General features: G+C 44.8%; 1 protein-coding gene across 1 annotated transcript in view; it reads right to left on the reverse strand.

Annotated features, from left to right (window-relative positions):
- The window catches only part of PDE8A (phosphodiesterase 8A), a 146,981-nt gene extending 122,960 nt beyond the window's left edge, over positions 1–24,021 (reverse strand). Inside the window, exon 1 of the mRNA XM_032342012.1 lies at positions 23,660–24,021. Coding sequence (XP_032197903.1) covers positions 23,660–23,848 — 189 coding nt within the window. The 5' untranslated portion in view covers positions 23,849–24,021. The remainder of the gene's footprint in view (positions 1–23,659) is intronic.
- Between the last annotated feature and the right edge of the window lie 400 nt (positions 24,022–24,421).

Consider the following 24,421-nt stretch of genomic DNA (forward strand, 5'->3'; position numbering starts at 1 on the left):
GGAAGCAGAACTTAGAGATCCAGACTCTACCTCTCTCTCTCCCTGTTCCCCTTTCATTTCACAGGCTGGATCTGTTAGGAAGCTTTTGGTTTTAAGTAAAGAAAATTAACGTCAAATTATTATAGAATAGATTTCATTGCTCGCATGAACGGAGTCCATGAGGGCAATCTTGTGACTCCAGGCAAGGTTCAAGAGGAACCCTAGCTTCTGTGACTCTGCAGCTCCCTGTGCCTGTTCTCACCCAGGAGCTGGCTTTGTCCTCACTGTGGGGCCTAAGATGCTCCTACCCCCTCCACAGTCTGATTGAGACCATTTAGGTCACATGTCTACCCCAGAACTAGTCACTGGGACCAGAGGCATCCCATGACGTAGGCTTGGGTTGTCTATCTCATACTGACCCGGTAACTGGGACAAGAAGGCTGTCAGGGACCACCCTGGAACCGGGTTGGCTCAATCCCACACAAAGTTTCCAATGGCTATGCTATTACGTGTTACCAAAGCAGTATGACAAAGACCAAGAAACTGCTCAAACCCAGTTCCTCTTCTCCTTTGCAAAGCACACAGATCCTATTTCCCAGTGATGTTAGCTGTGGCCAACGGCCAATGGAATATGAAAAACAACACGGACCACCTTCCAGGTCTGGCACCTAAGAACCCACACCACCCTTCATCTCTCTCCCTTCTGCAAGTCTGTCCATGCAAACCTTGGGAGCCAATGTGTGGAAGATGGCAAAGTCACAGATGGAAGGAGCCTTGGTCCCTGAATCACCACTCTGAGGAGGGTCTTCCACCGTTTTAAAACACCTGTTTAAAAACACTCTTTAAAAACACCTATTTTAGGGGCGCCTGGGTGGCTCGGTGGGTTAAGGCCAGCTGCCTTCGGCTCAGGTCATGATCTCAGGGTCCTGGGATCGAGTCCCGCATCGGGCTCTCTGCTCAGCAGGGGGCCTGCTTCCCTTCCTCTCTCTCTGTGATCTCTTCCCTTCCTCTCTCCTACTTGATCTCTCTCTGTCAAATAAATAAATAAAATCTTAAAAAAAAAAAAAACCACCTATTTTAAATTTCACATGACTGAGAAACTTCTATCAAGGTTAAGACTATTGTATTTTTGGGGGTTTGTTACAACTGTCAGCCTATCCCAACAGGTGAAAAAATTAAGGCCCACGAAGGTTTGGCTGACTACCCCAAGTTACAGTTAGCCAATGAAACAGAAACACAAAAACACGGATGCAATGATCTTCCAGGTGGAAGCAAAAACGAAGGCAAAAACCGAGAACATGTCCTAACTGTGAAACCACTGGACAGAAAGAGAAGTAATGAGCAGTAGGGAGTCCTTGAACATCTCATAGGCAGACTGTACAAGCAAGGGAGAAGGCAACTGGAAGCCCTTTCTATTTCAAAACTTGCTGAAATTTTCCCAAAAGTTGTTATCCATTCTTATCTTAGCAAACAGAATGGGAAGTTCTCTGATAACTCAGAACACAAACTGCCCCAGAATGAAAATTAGGAACAATAACTCTCCTTACACAGTACTAAGTCATATTCATTCTTAAGCTGAAAAGAACTGGGGGTTTGGACAGGACCCGGTGGAGGGGCAAGCTTTTGCTCCAGACACTTCCTCCAGAGCTGGCCCTCAGGGAACTGCCCACTGGCTGCAGGTGTGCCTGGCCAGGCCTGTTTTGGGTCCTTCCCCGGGACTTCTATCCTGGAATTAAAGGCAGGGCCTCAGTCCCGCTCCACTGATGAAAGCTGTTAAACTGCGAGGCCAAAAGCAGTTGGTGGGTACTTTTCCTGCCAAGCAGGAAAAACAGCCCACAAAAACGAGGAGGACAGGACGTGAGAGAGGGAGAGAGCCCTCGCTTTGTCTGTCCCAGAGGTGGCATACCCCATCCTCCCTGTGGTGTGGTTTTATAAGCCAGGTTCTAGTGGCCCACAGGTTTCACTTCTGGCCTTAGCTGGTTTCAACTGGGTTCATGTCACCCACAGTCAAAAGAATCTTGACCAATATAATCAGGAAAAAAGGTCTGAAAAAAACAGACAACAAAAATCACGACATCAAGAACCTCAAAAAATAAAATGAAAACTACAGAAAATTGCAAAGTCTAGTACTCGGGCACCAGGCCACTAGGTCAGAATCCAAGCACTGCAACCACTAGCTGTGCAATCCTGGGCATCCTGTGCAACCTCCCTCTTGCTTCGACTCTCTTACTCTGAAGGGGGAACCTTTAAGGTAACACCATGCCCAAGGATTTTTCATCAGGATTACATCTTTAAGGTAACACAATGCCCAAGGATTTTCATCAGGATTACGTTTGTTAATGCACAGAGAGTACTTAGAACCATACTGGGTAATGTAGTAAACATCCAAGACATGATGACTTTATTGTTATGTTACATCATCTGAGTTGATTTCCAGGTTAGTGACCCATGGGTAAGTTAGGTGTAAACAAGCTAGACCAAAACAGGCATCAAACTGATCATAGAAAAGCACGTTATCCACCAAACCTGACACTCAGCAGTACACCATCAGATCAGAAGCACTTTTTATTTGTAATAAAAGGGTAATTTCCTCACATGCCCACCAAGGGAAGGCCACTTCTGTAGCCTCAACCCCCGGGTACTTAACAAAAACACGCTGGGTCAGGTACCAGCGTGCTCCTCTAGCCCAAGGACTACCCATTCTCGGCGGTTCTCTTCAGCTCCCCTGTCCTCGGCGCCAGCAGTCGAACGCTGTTCCAGAACAGCCCACAGGAACCCCCCTATCCTCTGGGCAGACACAACATTGGCAGTTGAACCCTTCATCCTATCTTAATCTTCTCTTTCCCTCTCTTCTAATGGGTACCACCAACAAAAATCTCAGGGCATTTCTTCCAGACATAAAATACTTCCTCCAACAGTTACCTACCGACTTCCGTCTTAGAGCTCCACCTTCACCAACATTCTTTTACTACTTCTACTGATTAAGTCAGAGAGAAAATTCTCAGCAGAGCACTTGTGAGGAAAGCGCACAGTCAAAAGTCCAGAGGTCATCGGTCCCTGCAAGTGTGAGTACAGGAGCTCAGCACGTAAGGCAGGGACGAAGCTGGAAGCTGGCGGGAGCCCACATGCGGGCTGGGCCCATAGGTTAAAAAAGAGTCTGAATTTGATACTGGGGAACCACAGAGGGTCTTAAGCAGGGCAGGACACAATCAGACTAGCATTTGATCACTCTGCCCCTTCTCTGAACCTCTGCTTACAGGGAGACCCCCAGGCCCTCTGCATATGGGTTCTGGTTATCTGGAACCGGGAGAAGTGCAGCCTGAAAATTCCATGAGGGGAAAATAACAAGAAGATAGACCACTTCAGCAAGCTGGATCTGCAAGTAGTAAAGGAAGGCTAAGGACAAGGGCTGGGGCAAAGCTCTCATGCCACCATTCAGCTGACTCCAAAAAAATCTGGTGGGGAAGAGCCAGGCCCAGGGTCAGTGTCACGGTCAGAGGGCTTTCTAGGACCTGGCCATGGGATGGCACCCTGCTCCAACCAGCCAGTGCCTGAAAGAACAAGTTTGGTTCGTGTTAGCCCTGACCAGAGAGACGCCTCCAGCCAAGCCTACGTTATTACACTATGGCCGAAAGCGAGCACAGTGGGCAGCAACCTACCCTGTAGCAAAGCTAGCCCTACAAACAACGGAACCCAAACCCAAACCCCGTGATTACCCCAGAGATTCACCGTGGGATCTGAAGCAGTCCTACACTGCAGAAATATTCTTGCCTCTCAAGACAAACACAGCTTTTGGCCACTGAACACTGTTTTTTAGTTTACAGGCCAGAAAAACCAGTGCACCCCTGTTTATTTTTCCATTATCAGTATATTCGGCAGCACCGAGGGGACTGGAACAGAGCTTCCTTCTCTTCTGACCCACTGGTGAGAAAACATTATTCTGATCAACAAGCAAAGAGAAACAAGAAAACATATGCCACTTCGATGATGTGTAACAGATGAGAAGGCATCCCCCACACCTTCTCTCACTGTGTTCGGTCTACATACAAAGAACCCGCAGGTCACCGACGAGTGATGGATGTGCCCCAGCTCACAGTGAAGTGCCCAAAGCCAGAATTGAAACCCAAGTCTTCTGATTCCAATTCCCCTGACCTCTCTGACTGTATGTTCAGATTTTTGAACAAGTACTGCGCAATCAGAGAGAAAGACAACGGGAGGCCAGCTGACTCTCTAAGTAGTGTGTCATCTGAAAAGGAAGGCTCTGGCTTACTCATCTCCGCTTCACCCGCAAATGCCGAGTGTAGTTCCCGGCCCACGGGCCAGCACCACACAGACGTGTGCAGAATGAGTGGCTACAGGCAGGGACCCAGGACTTTGTCAACCAATAAAAACGCAGTGACCTCTCGGTTGTGCAAGCTTACCAAACTAGAGTATTCTCTGTAGACGGAGAACAGAAGGAATGCCTGTCATGGGGGACAAGTGAGATTGGAAAGGCGGCCACTAACACACTTAACTCTCCGAAAATTCCTCTCACTGCAGAGATTAATGTCTAATGGAAGTACTGATTTTTCTCAATATTAAAGTAAGTTCGCTCATATTGCCGATTACCAATTTTCACCACAGAGTGCTGAAAATTCTTTCACAATACTGCCGTCTTTCATAAATACTGCTGGACCCAGGGCCAGGCGAACCCCACGCCTGCCTTCACCCCCAGGCAAGGCTTTACTACAGCTCAGCTCATTTGGAATCTTTGGCTTTTTAAGACCTGGTTTCTTAACACTAGAATAACAAAAAGGGCATAAAGGCTGAGGGAGGAAAAAGGAACAACAAGACTTCCTGCTTTTATCTAAAAATATTAGGGCAGCAAAGGAGGTTGCCCAAATGTAGTGACTGGCGATGTAAATAACGTGGCTTTTTACTGGCGGCCAACTCCCAACTCCGAGCGTCCACGTTACAGACAGAAAAGAAGACACACATCCGTACATGGAAACAGAAGGAAAACAGAACCATTTTACAATAATCAAGCAACTCCGCTAATGATATCCAAGCTCAGAAATTCCAGGTGTTCAATTTCTTTATTGCTTCTACACAAGAAAGCCACTGGCCAAGAGCACACTCCGCAAACCTGAACTGAACGGTCCTGCAGAAAGTCCGACGCCTGGGCGGCTCCGTGCAATCCCAGAGGTCCGCTTCCTACGTATGTAAAAGGTACCAGGGGATGAAGGGCAAGTGCTAGGGTCAGGTACCCGTCCCAGCCTTGCCGATGCCTGCTGTGTGATCTTGGACATGTCTCTTAAATCCCTTGGGGCTTCAATTTCCTCCTCCATAAAATGAGAAAGTCGGTTACGGTAAAGTTGAAGGTCCCAATAAGGAATAAAATTCCAAGAATAATGAAAATGTAACTCACCTGAGCCAAGTTTATAAATAAAAATGTTTGCTAGAATATAATACTTTTTCATTATATACTGCTCCAAACGCTTTAAAGCCTGCACAAACAGAACTTTTTTTTTTTTAAATCAAGACTTGATTTTAGAAATAGAATCTAAGGCTATGATCACAGATATGCATAAACATATAAGAAGAACCTACGTGGCAGAATTAGTATCATCATGTAAATTACGTTTTGAAGAAATTTTACTGACATGGGAAGACAGCTGTAATTTATTATTAAATTTAGAAGTCAGAATATAAAACTAAATAGAAGTATTTGTTTAAAGCTTACATTTAGCATTTAAATTTAAAATTTCCTACACATACACAGGAAAAAAGAATGCAAGGAGTTATTAATATATGTATTATAGAAATTAATATGAAATGTTAATAAGGGTTCTTTTAGGGTATAAAACTGTAGATGACTGGGGTGCCTGGGTGCCCCACTGGGGCTCAGTGGGTTAAAAGCCTCTGCCTTCAGCTCAGGTCATGATCCCAGGGTTCTGGGACCGAACCCCGCATCGGGCTCTCTGCTCAGCGGGGAGCCTGCTTCCCTTCCCCTCTCTCTCTGCCTGATTCTCTGCCTACTTGTGATCTCTGTCAAATAAACAAAATCTTAAAAAATAAAGTAGAACTGTAGATGACTTTGTTTTCACTCATGAATACAGAAAAAGAAAACTGAATTTTAAATTACTACAAACTGAATTCACAGTAGCTGACCCCCTGAACAACATGGGTTTATCTATTTTTTAAAGACTTGTTTATTTATGAGAGAGCGAGAGCATATGCACAAGCAAGGGGACAGGGGGAGAGAGACTCTTAAGCAGAGCCCAGAGCCTGATTCGAGACTCCATCTTATGACCCTGAGATCATGATCTGAGCCAAAACCGAGAGACACTTACCGACTAAGCCACCCAGGCACCCCAAACAACATGGGCTTAAACTGCAAATCCACTTATACACAAATATTTTTCAATGAATATACTACAATAATGTAAAAGAATTTTCTCTTATTATTTTCTTAATTACATTTTCTTTTCTCTAAAATGGGTGTTAATCAGGGGCACCTGGGTAGCTCAGCTGGTTAAGTGGCCGACTCTTGATCTCAGCTCAGGGCTCGATCTCAGGGTTTTGAGTTCAAGCCCCATGCTGGGCTCCACACTGGAAGTGGAGCCTACAAAAAAAATTTTTTTGAAATATGTGTTAATCAACTATTTAGGTAAACTATCGGTAAGACTTCCAGTCAAAAGTAGACTATCAGTACTTAGCTTTGGGGGACTCATATGAGGACTCTTAGACTCAGCACCCTAATGCCCACTTTGTTCAAAGCTCAACTGTATATTTTTTTACTTTAAAAAAAAATTATAACACGCAAGCAGGATTTATTTTAGGAATGCAAAGTTTTTAAAATATCAAAGATACAATTAGGCCATGTCACATCAGTAATTCCAAGAAAAAGCATGTGATTATCTCATTAGATGAAACAAAAAGCAAGGACAGGGGGAAGGCTTTTGATAAAATTTGACATTTGTTATTTTTAAAAACACTCATAGAAAACAGGGACTAGAAGCTATTTCCTTAATAAAGTATATAAAAGCACACTGTCTGAAAAGCAACAGCCAAGGTCACACCTAAGAGTGAAGACCTGGACATATGACCATTAAAATCAGAATAAGACAAAGATGCATGCTAAAATCACTATTATTGACAATGTTCTGAAACCTGAAAGTAATCCAATAAGGAAACAGATTAAAAAGCATTACTTTGGGAAAGGACAACCCAAAACCATCAATCAACTAATAACCTAAACACTTATCTCAGAGCCCAAGACACGAGGCACTTAAGATTTATCTATTTCATGGACAAATGAAAAAAATCAACTGAACTACAGAACATTTAGAAAAATTCAGCCACATCAACATATTTTATTTGACTGAAATAATTAGCTAAAAGATTTAATCAGAAAAAGGATTCAAGGGGCTCCTGGGTGGCTCAGTGGGTTAAAGCCTCTGCCTTTGGCTGGGTTCGTGGTCCCAGGGTCCTGGATTGAGGCCCCTCATCGGGCTCTCTGCTCGGGCAGGAAGCCTGCTTCCCTCTCTCTCTCTGCCTGCCTCTCTGCCTACTTGTGATCTCTGTCAAATAAATAAATAAAATCTTAAAGAAAAGAAAAGAAAAAGGATTCTGGCTCCAACTAAAAAGACGTGAGACCCATGTGAAAATGCATAAAATAAAATAAACCATAAATATCATGTTCCATGGACAGAAGAATTCCATAAAGCCTACCAATTCTTCTCAAATTACAGTGTAGACTGAACTCTACTACAATCAAATTCCTCCCAAGCTTGGGGGTAGATCAAAATCACCCTAATACTGACATGGACAAAGAGATAAGAATGGGTTAAGAAGGTTTTTGTTTTGTTTTAATGGGACATAGTGAGAAAAAGGATTAGCATTACCAGGTACTATGAAAACAAAGCTATCAAAATGAAATCAGTGCAGTAACAGTACCAGCAAGAACAGATAACCAAAACAGACAATCCACAGATATGATACAGGTGAAAGTATAAGCCAAGAGGGAATAAAAATAATTATGCACATGAAGGGGTGCCAGAATAATCAGCTATTCTGAAGCACTAAGAGCCTTACCTCATGCCAAAATACCCAAATACCCAAATAAAATGTCAGATTTAAAAAACTAAATTTTGAGGGACGCCTGGGTGGCTCAGTTTGGGTTAAGCAGCTGCCTTCGGCTCAGGTCATGATCCCAGCGTCGTGGGATCGAGTCCCACATCTAACTCCTTGCTCAGCAGGGAGCCTGCTTCTCCTCTGCCTCTGCCTGCCATTCTGTCTGCCTGTGCTCGCTCTCTCCCCCTCTCTCTCTGATAAATAAATAAAATCTTAAAAAAAAAAAAACAAAACTAAATTTTGAAATTAAATAAACACACACAAAAATTTGACATATGATTACTTAACCGTATCTGAATGAGTAAGGACACGCTTAAAACGAAGAAAATCAGAATTGTCAATGTAAAAGAAAAGCAGTACAATTATAAAATCAAGTAAATGGAGATAAAGCACTGTATTATTAAAACATAAATTGAGGGGTGTCTGGGTGGCTCAGTCAATTAAGCATCTGCTTTCAGCTCAGGTCATGATCTCAGGGGTTGTGGAACTGGGCCCTACATGGGCTTCCCACTCAGTCTAGAGTCTGCGTCTCTCTCTCTTCCTCTGCCCCTCTCCCCTGCTCATGCTTGCTCACTCTCTCTCATCAAATAAATGAATGAAAAATCTTAAAAAAATAAAAGAAAGAAAAGAAAGAAAGAAAGAAAAGAAAAGAAAAGGAAAGGAAAAAAAAACTAAACTGAAAGTATACATGAATTGCATAACTTGGGGTTTGTTTTTTTTTTTTTTTTTTTTTTTTTTTAGTGATGTGTTTTCTGGACCTATCCACTAAAATGGCTTTAAAATAATTTTTCTCCTGGAATAATGAGGACTCTTAGCACCTAATCTGTAGCTTCCAACTCCATTTCCCACTAAGAGCATCAGGGCACCTTGGAGAAAAGGCCCAGGTCTGGTCCAGGGACAAAACAAGGTTTAAGCCAAGCCTGGGACAACTGGTTGTGCTTTCAAAAGATGAACCGAATCATGTCAAAAGAAACACAGAAGGCAATCTGAAGGAGTCCCCAGTGGCGAAAGGTTTTACCATTTCAGTTCAAAAAAAAAAAAAAAAGAAAGAAAAAAGACTATATGGATCCAAGCACATCCAACCAATGAAAATCCCTATGTCCAACAATTATATTTTATAAAAACAAAAAAAAGCTCCAAACAACATATTCATTCTCATTTAAGGCAGCAACTCCTCAACAATTAAAACAGTTAATTAAAGGGAAAAATTCACCCTGCCTGTTGTAAGAACTATATTTTATAGTACCAAATAGCCATGGCCCAACTGATGAAAGAAACATCCACTTTGGGCGGAGAACACTAACTACAGGTAGAATGTAACTAGATTAGGAAACATCACCCATTAACCCGGAATCAGAATTGTTACTTTAAATAAGGATTATCAGTTGGTGCTAAAAAAGAGGGGGGTAACCAGATGACTAGCCTCTGGTGAAATGAACATTCACACAGTGCTGAGGGCCACACAGATCATTTTCGGGTCTTATGAGGGGGAACCTTATTCAAGAGGGAGGGCTCAGATTCTCATCACCCTATCCAGTAGCCAATCTGACCAATCCATAATAGGTGGGTCAGTCAGATATTCTGTGTCTTCCTCACTTGATTCATGGATCATTAATGATGTATTCTACCCAAAATATGTAACTTTCATCCGTTTTAGATACAACTTCTAAGCTGCAAGAAATACAGCAGAAAGGAGGATAGCTAAATGACACCATGAGAAAACAGTAAGACAAATCCGGAAGTTAGGACAAAGTGGTCAGGTCTCTATAACAAGTCAGTGTAACAAAGAACGGGGGAAAAGGAAGGGATGTGCTAGGTTAAAAAAAAAAAAAAAAGGATCATAACAAGCAGATACGATGCAGGGTACAAACCTGAGATCATAGAGGATATCAGTGTGGTAAAATGAAAATGTACACATTATTGGCTGAAAAAAAGTCTACTGCAAAACCATATGCACTTAGAGTGGTTTCCTCAAAAAGTTAAAAATAGAATTAGCACGGGCGCCTGGGTGGCTCAGTGGGTTAAGCTGCTGCCTTCGGCTCAGGTCATGATCTCAGGGTCCCTGGGATCGAGTCCCGCATCGGGTTTCTCCTGCTCCGCGGGGAGCCTGCTTCCTCCTCTCTCTCTCTCTGCCTGCCTCTCTGCCTAATTGTGATCTCTCTGTGTCAAATGAATAAATAAAATCTTTAAATAAAAAAAAAAAATAGAATTAGCATATAATTTATCAGCTCTACTTCTGGGTGTATATTTACTCCAAAGAATTGAAAGCGGGAACCTGAAGAGATCTATATGCCCATGTTCATAGCAGCATTATTCACAGTAATCAAAAGGTAGACACAACCCAAGCGTCCATCTGTGGATGGATGGTCAAACAAAATGTGGCATATACATACAGTGGAGTGTTACTCAGCCTTAAAAAAACAACGAAATCCTGGCACATGCTATAACATAGATCAATCTCAAAGACATATCAAGTGAAATAAGACAGTCACAAAAGTACAAATACTGTATGATTCCCCGTGTACCAGATGCCTAGAGTAATCAAAGTAGAATGGTAGTTGCCAGGAACTGGAGGGGAGGAGGGAATGAGGAGTTGGTATTTAGTGGGCATGAAGTGTCAGGTTTAGAAGATGTAAAGGTTCTAGAGCTAGATGGTGGTGATGCTTGCAACAACAATGTGATTGCACTTAATGCCACTGAACACACACTTACCAACTATTAAAATGGTAAATTGATGTTATAGTATACTTCACCACAATTTTAAAAAAAAACATCATTACCACTATATGACCTAATTTTAGTGAAAAAATGCACATACATGAACAGAAAAAATCTGGAAAGACACATGCTAAATGATCTCTAGGTGGTGAAAACTGCTCTTCCACATTTATCAATGTTCTGCATACCTGTACCACCTACTACTTCTGTAGTAAATGCTGATGTTATGCAAAAGGGATCGGGAGGGAGACAAACCATAAGAGACTCTTAATCTCACAGGACAAACTGAGGGTTGCCGGGAGGGGAGGGGGTAAGGAGAGGGTGGTTGGGTTATGGGCATTGGGGAAGGTATGTGCTATGGTGAGTGCTGTGAAATGTGTACGCCTGACAATTCACAGACCTGTACCCCTGGGGCAAATAATACATTATATGTTAACAAAAGTAATCAATTTAAAAAATGAGCACTAAATTTGATTTCATAAAACTATAAAATGTCTATAATTTTTTAAAAACACACCCAATAAAAAAGGAAAAGGCTACAGAAAAAGATCTGCAGTAAGCATGAGATCAAAACTTAACTCCTGGGGCACCTGGGTGGCTCAGTCATTGAGCATCTGCCTTCACCTCAGGTCATGATCCCAGGGTCCTGGGATTGAGCCCCGCATCGGGCTCCCTGCTCTGCAGGAAGCCTGCTTCTCCCTCTCCCACTCCCTGTGCTTGTGTTCCCTCTCTCCCAGTCTCTCTCTCTCTCTCTCTCTCTGTGTGTGTCAAATAAATAAAGTCTCTAAAAACAAAACAAACCAAAACAACTTAACTCCCAAACGTACTGAAAAAGCTTACAAATAAAATTTTTTTACTCTCTAAAGCCCAAACAGAGAAATGGGCGACAGACTTGAACAGGGAAACACCAACACAGGCAAGTATCATTTATTTATTTCACTTATCAATTACTTACTTCATTTATCAAGTAAATGAAATAAACTCAAATTAAATTACCAATACCATTCTCTCACAATCAGATTGTTGAAAGTATAAAATGCACTCTCAGATGTTCCTGTGATATTAAAATTTGATCACATCCTTATGGAGGGCAATTTAACCCTATGTATCATGTGCTTTTAAAACAGTTACAATACTATGAACCACTGATACAGGAAACACAGATGAATCTCAAAACCAAAGTGCTGAGTGAAAGTGTGACATACAAGAGTACATACCATGGAGTTCCGTGGGGACGGGGCTTCTGGGATGAGGACCGTGTTTTGTATCTTGACAGAGGTTGGGACCACACAGCTACTTATGCGTTTGTCAAAACGCAGCAAATATACAGTAAGTATTTGTGCATCATTACAGTATGTAAATTCTATCTTAAAAGAAAAAAATATTGAACTCTAATGATATTCATGTTGCAGTGTTTCAGAGAAATGCACTGCTGTTGGCAATTACTTTAAAATGCATCACAGAAAAAGGAGGTGGGTGGAGAGAAGGACGGGCAGACGGATATACGGGATAAAGCAAGCACAGCGCTAATATAAAACACAGGAGCTGAGTATGCAAGTGCTCACCATAAAACTCCTTCAAGAACGCTGTATATTGGGGGCAGCCAGCTGGCTCCTTCCGTAGAGCACGGGACTCTTATTCTCTGGGTCATGAGTTGGAGCCCCACATTAATCATACAGTTTCTTTTTAAAAAATGCTGTATAGGGGCGCCTGGGTGGCTCAGTGGGTTAAGACTCTGCCTTCGGCTCAGGTCATGATCTCAGGGTCCTGCGACTGAGCCCCGCACGGGGCCCTCTGCTCAGTGGAGAGCCGGCTTCTCCCTCCCTCTCTCTCTCTGCCTGCCTCTCTGCCACTTGGGATCTCTGTCAAATAAATAAATAAAATATGTATTTTTTAAATGCTGTATAGTTGAGATGTTTCATCACAAAGTATTAAAAATATGAAAAAAAAATAGTGAGGAGCCATTAGGCAAGCCTTCTGCAGTGCTAGAAAAGGTCGATCTTAATCTGAATGGTGGTGATATGTGGTACAAAAGGGTAAAATTTGTATCAAGCTGTACACTTTTTTGTACACTTCACTGACTGTACCTCAAAAAATGTCTTAAATAAACAGCAATCAGAATAGGACTTTAAAGTGCATATAATTAATAGCCTCAAAAAAAATAATGAGTATGGTGCAACCAAAACACACAAATAAGCCTAAGGAAGGGAACAAAGCACAGGTCTTGAACACGAAACCCATCCAATGGAAGAGCCCGACAGGCTAGAGAGCGGACGAGACCTTGAGGACTGAGGCGGAGCTACAGGAGTAGCTTCCGCAGCCTTCCACAGCCCTCCCTGACTAGAGCACAGAGACGGGAAAGAAAAGCAGAGAAAAAGGAGATTCAGACTATCTAGATCCCACCATTTGGATGGAACCACAGAAGGTAAACGAACACACAGAAGAGGGACACCTGAAGAAATAATAGCTCAATGTTTCCTAGAACTAAAGAACATAACCATTCAAAAAATAGTTTTAATTACACTTATTTGCAGTAATCTACATAGATGTAAGGAAACACACCACCATTTTATGAGAAGCTGCTCCTGATTGTGCAATTTCAGTGACTGTGCAACTTAAGTGATCCTTGCTCCTTTCCCTATTTTTCAAGATGTCTACGATGAATGTTACTTTTACAATGAGGAAAAGTAAAAGTTTCTTTTTATAAAACAAATCCAGACCCGAAGGACAAGAGAGGCTTTTTAAAAAAAACTCCCACCTTGGGGCACCTGAGTGGCTCAGTCGGTTAAGCATTTGCCTTCAGCTCAGGTCATGATCCCAGAGCCCAGGGTTCGAGCCCCACATGGGGCTCTCTGCTCAGCAGGGACTCTCCCCCCCCCACCGCCCCTGCAACTCATGGATGCATGCGCTTTCTCTCCAATGAATAAAATCTTTTAAAAAATTAAAAATTAAAAAAAAACAACCAAAAAAAAACCTCACCTCTCCTTTGCCTGGTTTCTGCCCCATGCTGTTACAGTGAACCTGTAAGTGGTCCCTGCAAACTTGGGCAAGTCATTTGATCGCTTTAACTTCTTTAGGTCTTTATTAGGAACAATAAAATCCCTCCTTCCTCTCACAGGAGTTTGGGAAACACCAAATGAGACGATGTATAAAAACAGCACTTGGTAAACCACAGAACACTATACAAATGGGGACATGTTATCACAGTCCTTCTAAGCTGGTAAACCCCAACCTCTGAGTCACCCTCCACTGCCCTCGCCCCTCACTCCCCACCCCACGTCTGACCTGCCCCCCCACCCCCGCCTGCCAGCTTTCCCTTCGCTAGTTCCCTCCTTCCCCAAGCCATCACACCACATTACCTCTACCTGGCCTCACCTTCCGCCTGAACCACGGCCACTGGCCGCTGGGTAGTGCGCCCCCTCCAGCTCTTCCTCACCCCAGCCTCTGCAAAGTTCCTCCAAAAACTTAATCTTCACTAAATAGGTTTACCCTGTAACTACCCTGCTGAAAATGAAAAGCCTTTGGGAGCTGCAGAAGTTTACAGGACTACAAGGCATTCCATGGAATTCACAAACTCCTGCCCCTGGGTTTTCAGGCCCTCCCTCCTACCTGTGGTCAGGCTCCCCAGATTCTGCAGAACAAGTCAACACCCCCCGCCCCATTCACTACCTATCCAGGCCTCCCAGTCTTCCCTAGGCAGAGGTGAGAGGTTTGATCTGGGCGCTCTCTGCATCTTAGGACCAATCCAGACCAGGCTCCTGCCTGTTTTCCACACGCCCTCTCCACCCCTCAGGCACTAGCCTCGCTTCCAGCTCAGAGGCCTGCCCCACCTTTCCTGAGAGGGCCGACTGCTTGTGCCCGGAGGCCAGGGCCTGGACAATCCTCCTACATCCTCTAAACAAGGCACTGGAAATTCATCTGTTAATCATTTTAGTACTTAAACTTTCTTAGCCTACATGAATTTCATAGCAATTACTTCTTTGGTTTTCTGTGTAGCTTTAGTATCTATGTGTATATCTATTCCCACATAATATACTGTTTAGCTATTATGCTTTAAAAAGTTCTACTTTGTAAATTCTTCTATAACCTCTTTCTCTCAACTGAAATTGATCTATGTTGACACCTGAAGCTATAACCCATTCATTTTCAAAGCTGCAAAGTATCCCTTTTCAATATATTTGAATATACCACAACTTATGTATCCACTATATTGCTGATAGATATCTGAGTTTAATAAAAAGGTTGCTATTAGAAGCACTGCTGTTATGGACATTCTTGTATATCTTTCTAGTTCACACATGTAAAGGTTTCTAAGAGTGAAACTTCTAGGTCATAGGGTCACACATTCATCTGTACCTGATAATGGCAATTGTTTTCCCAAGTGCATGAATACTTCTACCTATACAGCATTGAGGACTGCCTCAAAATACGTCAAGCTTTTAAATGTTTGCCAATTCATGGGTGTAAAATGTTATTTCATTGTGGCTTTAATTTGCATTTCCCCAATGAGGTAAACATCTTTTCATGTGTTTATCAGCCATTTGGTTTCCTCTTAAATAACAGGCTAGTCTGCGTCTTTAGCTGTTTTTCAACTGCGCTGTCTTTTTCTTAATTGATGTGCAGCTGTTCTATATATATTCTGGATACTAATCCTTTATTGGTATTATGTGTTACAAATTTCTTCTTCCAGACTATGGCTTTCCTTCCTTTTCACCCTCTTTTGATGAGGAGTGCTTTATTTTAAGGTAGTTGAATTTGTCAGCCTTTTCCTTTATGACAAATGGTTTGTGTAACTTGTTTAATAAGCCCTTCCTTACCCAGGGGTCATGAAAGGATTTATATTTCCTTTTACGAAAAAAATGTTATAAACTTCAAAAAGGAAGTTACATAAGCGATCAATAGGCACATAAAAGGTCCTCAAAGTTATTAGCCATCGAGGAAATGTAAGTCGAAACCACAATGAAAAACCACCACATGTCCACCAGGATGGCTAAAATTAGGAAACTGATAACACCAAACAGCGGCAAGGATGTGGGGTCTACTGACTGTTATTATACATTGTTGGCAGGAGTGTGAAATTGTAGAACCGTGTCAGAAAAGGTCAGACAGCTTCTTAAAAAGCTAAACGCACCGCTATCCTCTGATCAACAACTCCGCTTGGTACTTCCCTAAGAGAAATTAAAACATATGGCCACAAAATAATTTATAGTAGACTATTCGTAGCAGCTTTATTCTTAATTGCCAAAAATTAGAAAAGACCCTGCTGTTATACACCGACAAGAGAATGAAGAAGTGGACTGGGATCTAGTCATAACAGAATAATACTTAGCAAGAGAAAACATGCAAATAGCACGTGCAACATACGTGAATTACGAAAACATTGAGCTGAGTACAAAAAGTCTTATACTAAAGAATACGTATTTTGAGATCCTATTGATATGAAACCTAACAGAGGCAAAAATAATTTAAAATGGATAAAAATCACAACAGTGGTTGCTGGCAGGTGGGGTTAGGAATGGGGAAGGAACAAGGAGAACTTTCTGCTGGGGGATGGTAACATTCTGTATCTATTCAGATGGTATATACGTCTGTCAAACAAAAAGGAAACAAATTCTGAATTCTGGTAAGTGATGGGCGGACTGAAGTGTTCAGGAGTTAAGTCCACTGATCCCAGGAACTTTGAACTTCATGCAAAAACAGAACATTATGAGCGACAATGGGATGGCAAGAGGTGATGAAGCACAGAGGGGAAAATGTTACCCGCAGAATCTAGGTGGGAGGGAGACAGGTACTTTGCTGTTTGCTTGAAATTTTTCACAATATTAGAGAAAAGACAAAAACATTTTCAAGAGGAAGAGATTGACTTTAAAAAATAAGTGAATATATTGGAGCAAAGTTTGCCTTTGAAGAGAGGTGACTGAAAGAAAAACCTCATTCCTCAGCCGTGCTGGTGACTTGGAGCTTGTAAAACGCTTCTACACAGATTATTTTAAGTGATCCTCACCAAAACCCGGGTATTCTAGTCTCATTTTATGCTTGAGAAAACCGGGATCGGAATTGGGCAAACACCACACAGCCGGTGCTGGACAGAGCTGGACCAAACACGGAGGTCTCTCCCCGGCTCCTCTGTGGCGATGCAAACACACCTCACCCTCACCCGGGAGCCACACACCCCCCCCCACCCGCTGCAGGCAAGGCGCTCTGGGCTGTCCCCCCGGCAGAGCTCGAGGAGCCAAGCAGGCTCCTGTCCCCAGCAGCGCATGAGAGAAGGATGCAAGCAGACAGGAAAAAAGCACGAGTTCAGCAGACCCAAGGTCTACTTCAAACCCACCGGGCACAAAAGCAAGGGCAAGCCCCACTCCTCACCTTCTTTGAGGCCATGTTCAGAGTTTAGGGAAATCTGTGACCTTCTTCCGGTCTGTGTGGATGGAGAGATGCACACGGTGCCTGCGGCTAAGAGACTTGCCAAAACACTTCTCTGCACGGTATGCCACCACTCTTCTTACCAAGCCAAACAAAAGTAGAACAGGAGGAGGGGACCCAGGAACATTGCTCAACCCTAACTCGGCCAGAATTGAAGGCAAAAGCTTTAGCAATCACCCCACACAGTAATCACTGGCTCCAGGGATTTTGGCTTTTGTGAAAGCACATACAGCACACCCCAATTGTGAAATTTAAACAAGGTGAGTGAGCCCCACAGAAGAGGAATAAAAGCCCGCCCCACCTTAGAGACTGGTGTCTCTATGCAGGCATTCACGGAGTGTGCTAACGGCTTTGGGAACTGTAAGGAATCTAGGACATAGTCCTTGTCCTCAAGAGGCCTCTAATCCCGCAGGAGGCTCCTGTCAGATCTCCTAGGCCTGCAAGGGCTACAGGGGAAGATCCTAAGGGCAGAAAAAAGAGAGAGCAAGTACAACCAGGGGCTCAAGAAAGACTCGGGCTGGGCCTTGAAGAGGCACACATGCAGAGCTGGGGTAGGGGGTGTCGTGCTCTGGGCAAAGGCTGATGGGAAGAACTAGCCTCAAGGGGCCTTCTGGCCAAGGAAGGCTACCTGAAGCCCGGGCAGGAGGAAGGGAGAGCGAAAAGGACTCCTGAGGGGGGCCTGCCAACTCGTGTCAGAGAGCAGAGAGAACAAATGAGAGGGCCTCACAGATGCCTGACTTCGGTTCACGGAGGCAGGGCCAAAGATGTATGCAACTCTCCAAACTCGGGAAGCTCCGGCAGGGCTGGAACCAACTCCCCCAGCCAGCCATGACTTAACAAAGTCCTGACAATGTGGATTCAGGATGCCTGCTCAAAAGCCAGGTGCACCTGCTGCAGCTGCAACCCAGAGGCTGGCCAGAGGATGGGAAATGTAGTGGAGACAGGGAGTTAAAAGAGAACAGTCCAGGAGCAACGGGTTTGAATACGGCTTAGCGGTGTGAGCGTGGGTGAGCTTCTAACCCGTGGTGCCTTATCTGCAAAATGGAAATGACACCAGTCATCTCACAGAGTTGTAAGGACTTGATGAGATAACATCTGTAAGACATTCCGGCACGGTGCCCGCAACATCAAAAGCATCCCAGAAATGGTGGCTATGATGAATACGGATAGTCTGCACTCCAGGAACCTCTCTGTGTTGAGAAACCAGGCTGAAGCCACTGACCTTGGACAAGACCAAGGGATTACTCATGCTCTAAGCAACTTTGCCCTCTCTTCTTTGATTTTTAATTTTAATTTTTAAAAAGTTCTGTGCTGGGGCACCTGGGTGGCTCAGTGGGTTAAAGCTTCTGCCTCCCAGCTCCTGGGATCGAGTCCCGTATCAGGCTCTCTGCTGGGCGGAGAGCTTGCTTCTCCTCTCTCTCTGCCTGCCTCTCTGCTTGCTTGTGATCTCTGTCTGTCAAATAAATAAATAAAACCTTAAAAAAAAAAAAAGTTCTGTGCTTTTAAGGCATTTTAGGTTATTCCGAGACATCTGCCTCACCCTGTAGACCACATCATGAAACTTCCCCTATTAAAGAGCCCATCCTAAATGGGCAAGCTGTAGAAAGGGAAAAAAAAAAAACCAGTGTCATAAACCATTTCACAGGAAACATTTGTGTCAGAAGGGACCACAGGCCTCATTCCAACCATCACTTCAGCAAGGAGGGTCTGGGCTAGCCCAGCGCAGGTCTGTGCTGATAGAGCTGTGATACTCAAAACATCTCTCTGAAGAACCACACTTCATGTTAAGATGGTAATTGATATTAAGCACTAAAATGATACAGAATATAAATGCAAAGTATTTTTTTATATATAAGACGAATTCAAGAAAATGAAAAAGCAATATCTACAGAGGTAAATTATAGTCACATATTTCGGGAACAGAAAGGTCTCATTTTGTAAACTACACTTTCAGAAGGAAACTTTCAATAATTCCATAATCTATGCAGAGTCAATGACCCCTAGTTGGGGGGGGGGGGTCAGACAAGTCAGAGAGAAATTTGCTTTAGTTAACGGAAATATAAAAATCTGATTGGCCCACTCTGTACATTAAAAGCAAGCAAGAGGGGCGCCTGGGTGGCTCAGTGGGTTAAGCCGCTGCCTTCAGCTCAGGTCATGATCTCAGGGTCCTGGGATCGAGTCCCGCATCGGGCTCTCTGCTCAGCAGGGAGCCTGCTTCCTCCTCTCTCTCTCTGCCTCTCTGCCTACTTGTGATCTCTCTCTGTCAAATAAATAAAATAAAATCTTTAAAAAAAAAAAGCAAGCAAGAAATTTTATTTCATAGCTAAGAAACACCAAGAAACCACTAAACTTTGGGGGACATCAAGCTGGTTAATTCCACCAGTTTTGAGGAGGAAGGGAAGAAAAGGAAGGAGGTAAAAAAATAAGAGAAAATTGGGAGAAGAGAATGGCAGAAGCAAAGGCCAGCGACAGGATGGGGTGGGCAGGAGTTGATTCTGAGCGCTCAGGCCGAGAGCCCTCGGTGAGAGGTCAGAGTGTGGCCCGCTACCACCTGTCACCTGTAATGCACTGCTCGTCCAGCTGCACTAATTAATCCTTCAGTCTTTGGAGGGAAATCTACTCTGCTCAACAGGCTAGAACTCTATTATTCTCTAGTATAAATGCTCTGAAAGGGCAATAACCAGAGATTTCCACAAAACCAGATCTAACCCTCCAGCCTCCGGTCCAGTTAAAACTGGTTTCTACTTCCTTTCTATGGGCTGGGTGGATTTTCCACTTTTCCAGCCTGGCTCACACAATTCTCTAATTCGACAGATGTCTGTAGAAGGCCCGCTATGTTGGGGGGGGGGGATATGCAGCAGTGAAAGAGAGAGACTTGAGTACAGCCTCACAGAGCTATTTAATGACAAATGCGGGGGGGGGGGTCACAGCAATGTACCAGGTGTGTGCACAAAGGAGGGGGGGCCCATAGGCTCTCCTCTGACACTCCTGCCTCCACACTCAAATCTTTCAAGGGCAACTCAAGTCCAAGTTAAGGAAAGAGAAGACCCAGTAAATCCAGACTGACAAGAAAATATTGAAATGTTACAGTTAAAGCTCAAGCTGATTAAAAACAAAACTCTAAGTGTTCGAACTGAACACAGCATTCATTATCTATAAGCACACCGACTATAACTCCTGAAATGAATAAACAGAACACTTTGAGTAACACTCGAGCGAGTTCATATACAATGACCCAGCCTAATGTATTAAAAGATCCTGAAATACCTTTGGAATCATTAAGAAGCAAATTATGTTTATTGTGTTCTACTGTTAAGTATATTTCTTGTACTTTGAATACTGGTATCTCATGTTAGGAATCATGTCCTAACATGCGACCTAAGATACAACTCTATAAAAAGGCTCCATAATCGAACAAGTCTGGGAAATGCTGCACTCTCTAAACACCATTTGGAGAGTCACAGTGTATTTTAGGAAATTAAGTTTTTTGACAAATCCTGCATAAAAGAAATCTGCCAAACTTAGTCTGAGCCAGTATTTCCCAAACTTATTTTGACATGGCTCCTTTTTTTCATTCAATACTTAATAACAGTCAACAAGTTGCTTCAAGGAACACACATGGGATACACTGCAGTGTAGGGGAAAACACTAATTAATCTGAAAATGCAATTATCAATTTCCCAAGCATTTTGATGAACTAGTGTTTTCTGTATGTACTATCAAAATACAAAAACTTCCCCAATGAATTTTTTGAAATCCATTGAGTGATATGCTGATTTATTGTATTTTTAAGAAGAAATTTTTAAAATTTTTTTAAACATTTTATTTGAGAGGGGCAGGAGAAGAGGGAGAAGCAGGCTCCCTGCTGAGCAGGAAGCCCCATGTGGGGCTACATCCCAGGACTCTAGGATCATGACCTAAGCTGAAGGCAGATGCTTAACTGACTGAGCCACCCAGGCACCCCAAGAAGAAATAATTTTTAATAAACTAAAATTGGATCTTGGTATATTAGTATTCAATACTTGATCAATTCTTGGCATATCAGAATTCAAATTAATTCTGTAATAATTTGATTTTGCTAAATCGCTGGACGTTTATCTTCTCTAACCATGTATTTTTAGATTTCTGAAATGTATTTGATAATTTTAAAAATTCATTCCCTTAGGGTGCCTGGCTGGCTCAGGTGATGGAGCGTGCAGCTCTTGATCTGGAGATTTTAAGCTGGAGCCCCCACAATGGGTGTGCAGATTACTTAAAATATTTTTAAAAAGAAGAAGAAAAGGGTGCCTGGGTGGCTCAGATGGTTGAGCACCTGCTTTAGAGTCCCACATGGGGCTCCCTGCTTGGCAGGGGGTCTGCTTCTCCCTCTACCCATCACCCTTCCCTCTTTTCTCTCTCAAATAATAAAATCTTTAAAAAAAATTAAAAATGAAAAGAAATGACTCCTTCCCTTAAAGAAAGAATAGCTTTAAAAATGCTGATATTTACCTATGCCCTATTACTGGAGATGCCCACATACAAGTATCTGTAACGGAGATCCAGTATCAACATGTACAGTCTGTAATTAATAAGCATTTCTGTGGTTGTGGTGTTGTTATTTGACTTCTCCTCTGGAAATACTAATATTACCTTAAAGCCTATATTGGAGGTTTTATGGGGTCAATTCCAGTGACTTTATAGTTTCATCCTTCGGTTAACAAAGAGCCAAATTCAGCAAACATTTAGCAGCTACTATATGTGTGCCAATGCATTAAAAACTGTAAATAATGTCTTTTTCTGTGCCCCAACTCAAGACAATGGGCTGCCAATGGGACAGAATATGTAAGACTCTTAAAAACTCAGGGGCTCTACAATCACCATGGATCGCAGAGGAACTAGCTGCTCCACCAGAGGTGCTTATAAGACAGGGGGGTGAATTTTAGGACACGGACACCACCACAAAAAGGCAAGACACAGGGCCTCTTTCTAAAACGGCTAATTTGGTGACCTAAAAGTTCATTATTAGTTAATGAGAGAGAACCAATATTAGACATGGGTCAAAAACCTGAAAGCTGTTAACATTTCCATATTCAACTTCACCGTGTGATGCTTTTTTAAAGCCAATTAGGTAGGCTTAATGTCTAAGCACTACCCTGACATTAGAACAGCTGGGATTCACAGTCTAAAACCATCACAGGTTTCTTCAAGAATCCGTAGAAGGAATCCAATTTCTGATCATCACAACAAAGTTAGATTTTCACCGGGGTATTGACGGGTGGGGAAGTCACTTCATCTAGGTTACCGTCTTTCTCACTTTCCTAAAGAAAAGGCGTCATGGATGACTGCTAGAAATTTAACACAGAAAGTGAACCAACGGTATCAAACTTGGGAGGTCTAGCAAACCCCGGTAAGCCAGAAAATCCAAACAATTTTACAAATGACTTTTTTAAAAAGCAGCACCAACGAGAGGGATGATCAACAATCCGAGGCCATGCACACCAGAATTTTTTTTTCTAGTTTAATAAAACATAAACACATGAAATCCAGCTCTACAATTTCAAATCAGAGAACTGGAAAGCTGTTGCTGTGTGCCTGAATGAACACCTTTTCCCTTTTACTGCCCCCCACCATTATCTTCCCTTTAGGAAATCTTAACGAAGCTTAAGCGCGGAAACTTTCACAAAAACGTACGCCAAGGCGATGCGCGCTGGAGAAGACATCCAACTGTGAAAAGCAGCCACAAAACCTCCCGGTCAAACTACTTAATAAAAAATTAACTCTGTTCTGCTGAATGCGTCAAAAATCGCGGTTCTGATGGTCTTTTCTCATTACATATGCTTTAAATACAACACGTATGGCAATAACCGTGAACCTCAAATCCATGTGCAATGGAGCAGAGCTGATGGGGCTTCGGATTACGTTTTAATAGTCCCAGAGAAACTGGGGAACTGCGACCGCATGCGCGTGCAAAGCCGACGGAGGGAGAACAAAACAGGGTGGTAGGACGCAGCGCCGCGGCTTCCCCGGGCTGGCCGCCCTTCCCTTTCCATCACGAGAACCCAAAGAACAAAGTTCACGCGGATCTACCGTTTCGGGGGCGCGCCACAGGACCCTGGGGGTTCCCCGCTCTTGGGGAGGGAAATGACTCGAGCGCCCCCAGGCAAGTGCGCCGCGGGCCCCGTCGGCTGGGTCCCGGGAACCGACGCCGCGGCTCGCAGGGCGTCCCGCTCGCAGCCCCACCGACGAGGGTCGGAGGACGCGCGGCTCGGGCTTCCCTCGGGCCGCTGTCCCCGCAGGCGGGGGCCGGCGCCCCGTCAGAGCCACCCGAAGCCGGGCGAGAGGGCAGCGCCGCCCGCGAGGGAGCCCCGCCCGGCCCGGCCCGGCCCGAGTTTCGCCGCGGACCGCAAGCCCCCGAGCCCCGGCCGCCCGCCCGGCGCCCCTTTACCTTCCTGCCGCTGCCGTCGCGAGGCTCGGGCTCCGCGAGGCCGGCGCCGCGGGCCGCGGGCGAGGCGGTGGTCTTCGGGCCGGCGGGCGGCGGCAGCGGCGCGGCGGCTCCCGGCGCGTCCTCGGCCTCCTTGCCGCCGTGGTACACCGCCCGGCCCTCGGAAATGTGGATGCTCGGGGCGCAGCCCATGCTGGCGGCGGCGCGCGGACACGCTGGCGGGCAGCCGCGATCCGGTCAGCAAACGGCCCGCCCGGCGCCTCGGGGCCGCCGCGGGCGCCGTGTCATCGCCGCCTGGGCGGGCGGGCGGCGGCAGCGGCGAGCGCGGGTCTCGCGTCAGGAAGTGCGGCCGCCCCTTTTATCGCGGTGCGGGCGCGGCGGCGGCGGCGGCGGCGCTGGGGAGGGGGCGCTGGGGCGGGCGGCGCGCCGCGGCCGCCCCTCCGAACATGCCCTTCCTGAGGCGGGAGCCGCCGGCCGCCTCCCTCACATCGCCGCGCTCGCCTGGCCGCGCCGCGCTTCCGGGGAATTTCGGGGGAGGAGATTTGCGCTCTCCCCACCCGGGCGCGGGCAAGTCCGCGCCGCGCGAGCGACGCCGCCCTGGCCGCGGGGCGGCGCGACCCCCGGGGGAGGTGCGCTCCCCGCCGCGCCCGCCGCCGCCTCCCCGGGCCCGCAGCCCGCGCCGCTCCGCCTGCTGGGCCGCCGCCGGCGCGAAGAAACGCCCCTGGCCCGAGCGCCGGCAGCGGGGAAGGCCGGCCTAGACGCTCC

Source organism: Mustela erminea, chromosome 5 (genome assembly GCF_009829155.1).
Source record: "Mustela erminea isolate mMusErm1 chromosome 5, mMusErm1.Pri, whole genome shotgun sequence".
NCBI classification, from domain to species: domain Eukaryota; kingdom Metazoa; phylum Chordata; class Mammalia; order Carnivora; family Mustelidae; genus Mustela; species Mustela erminea.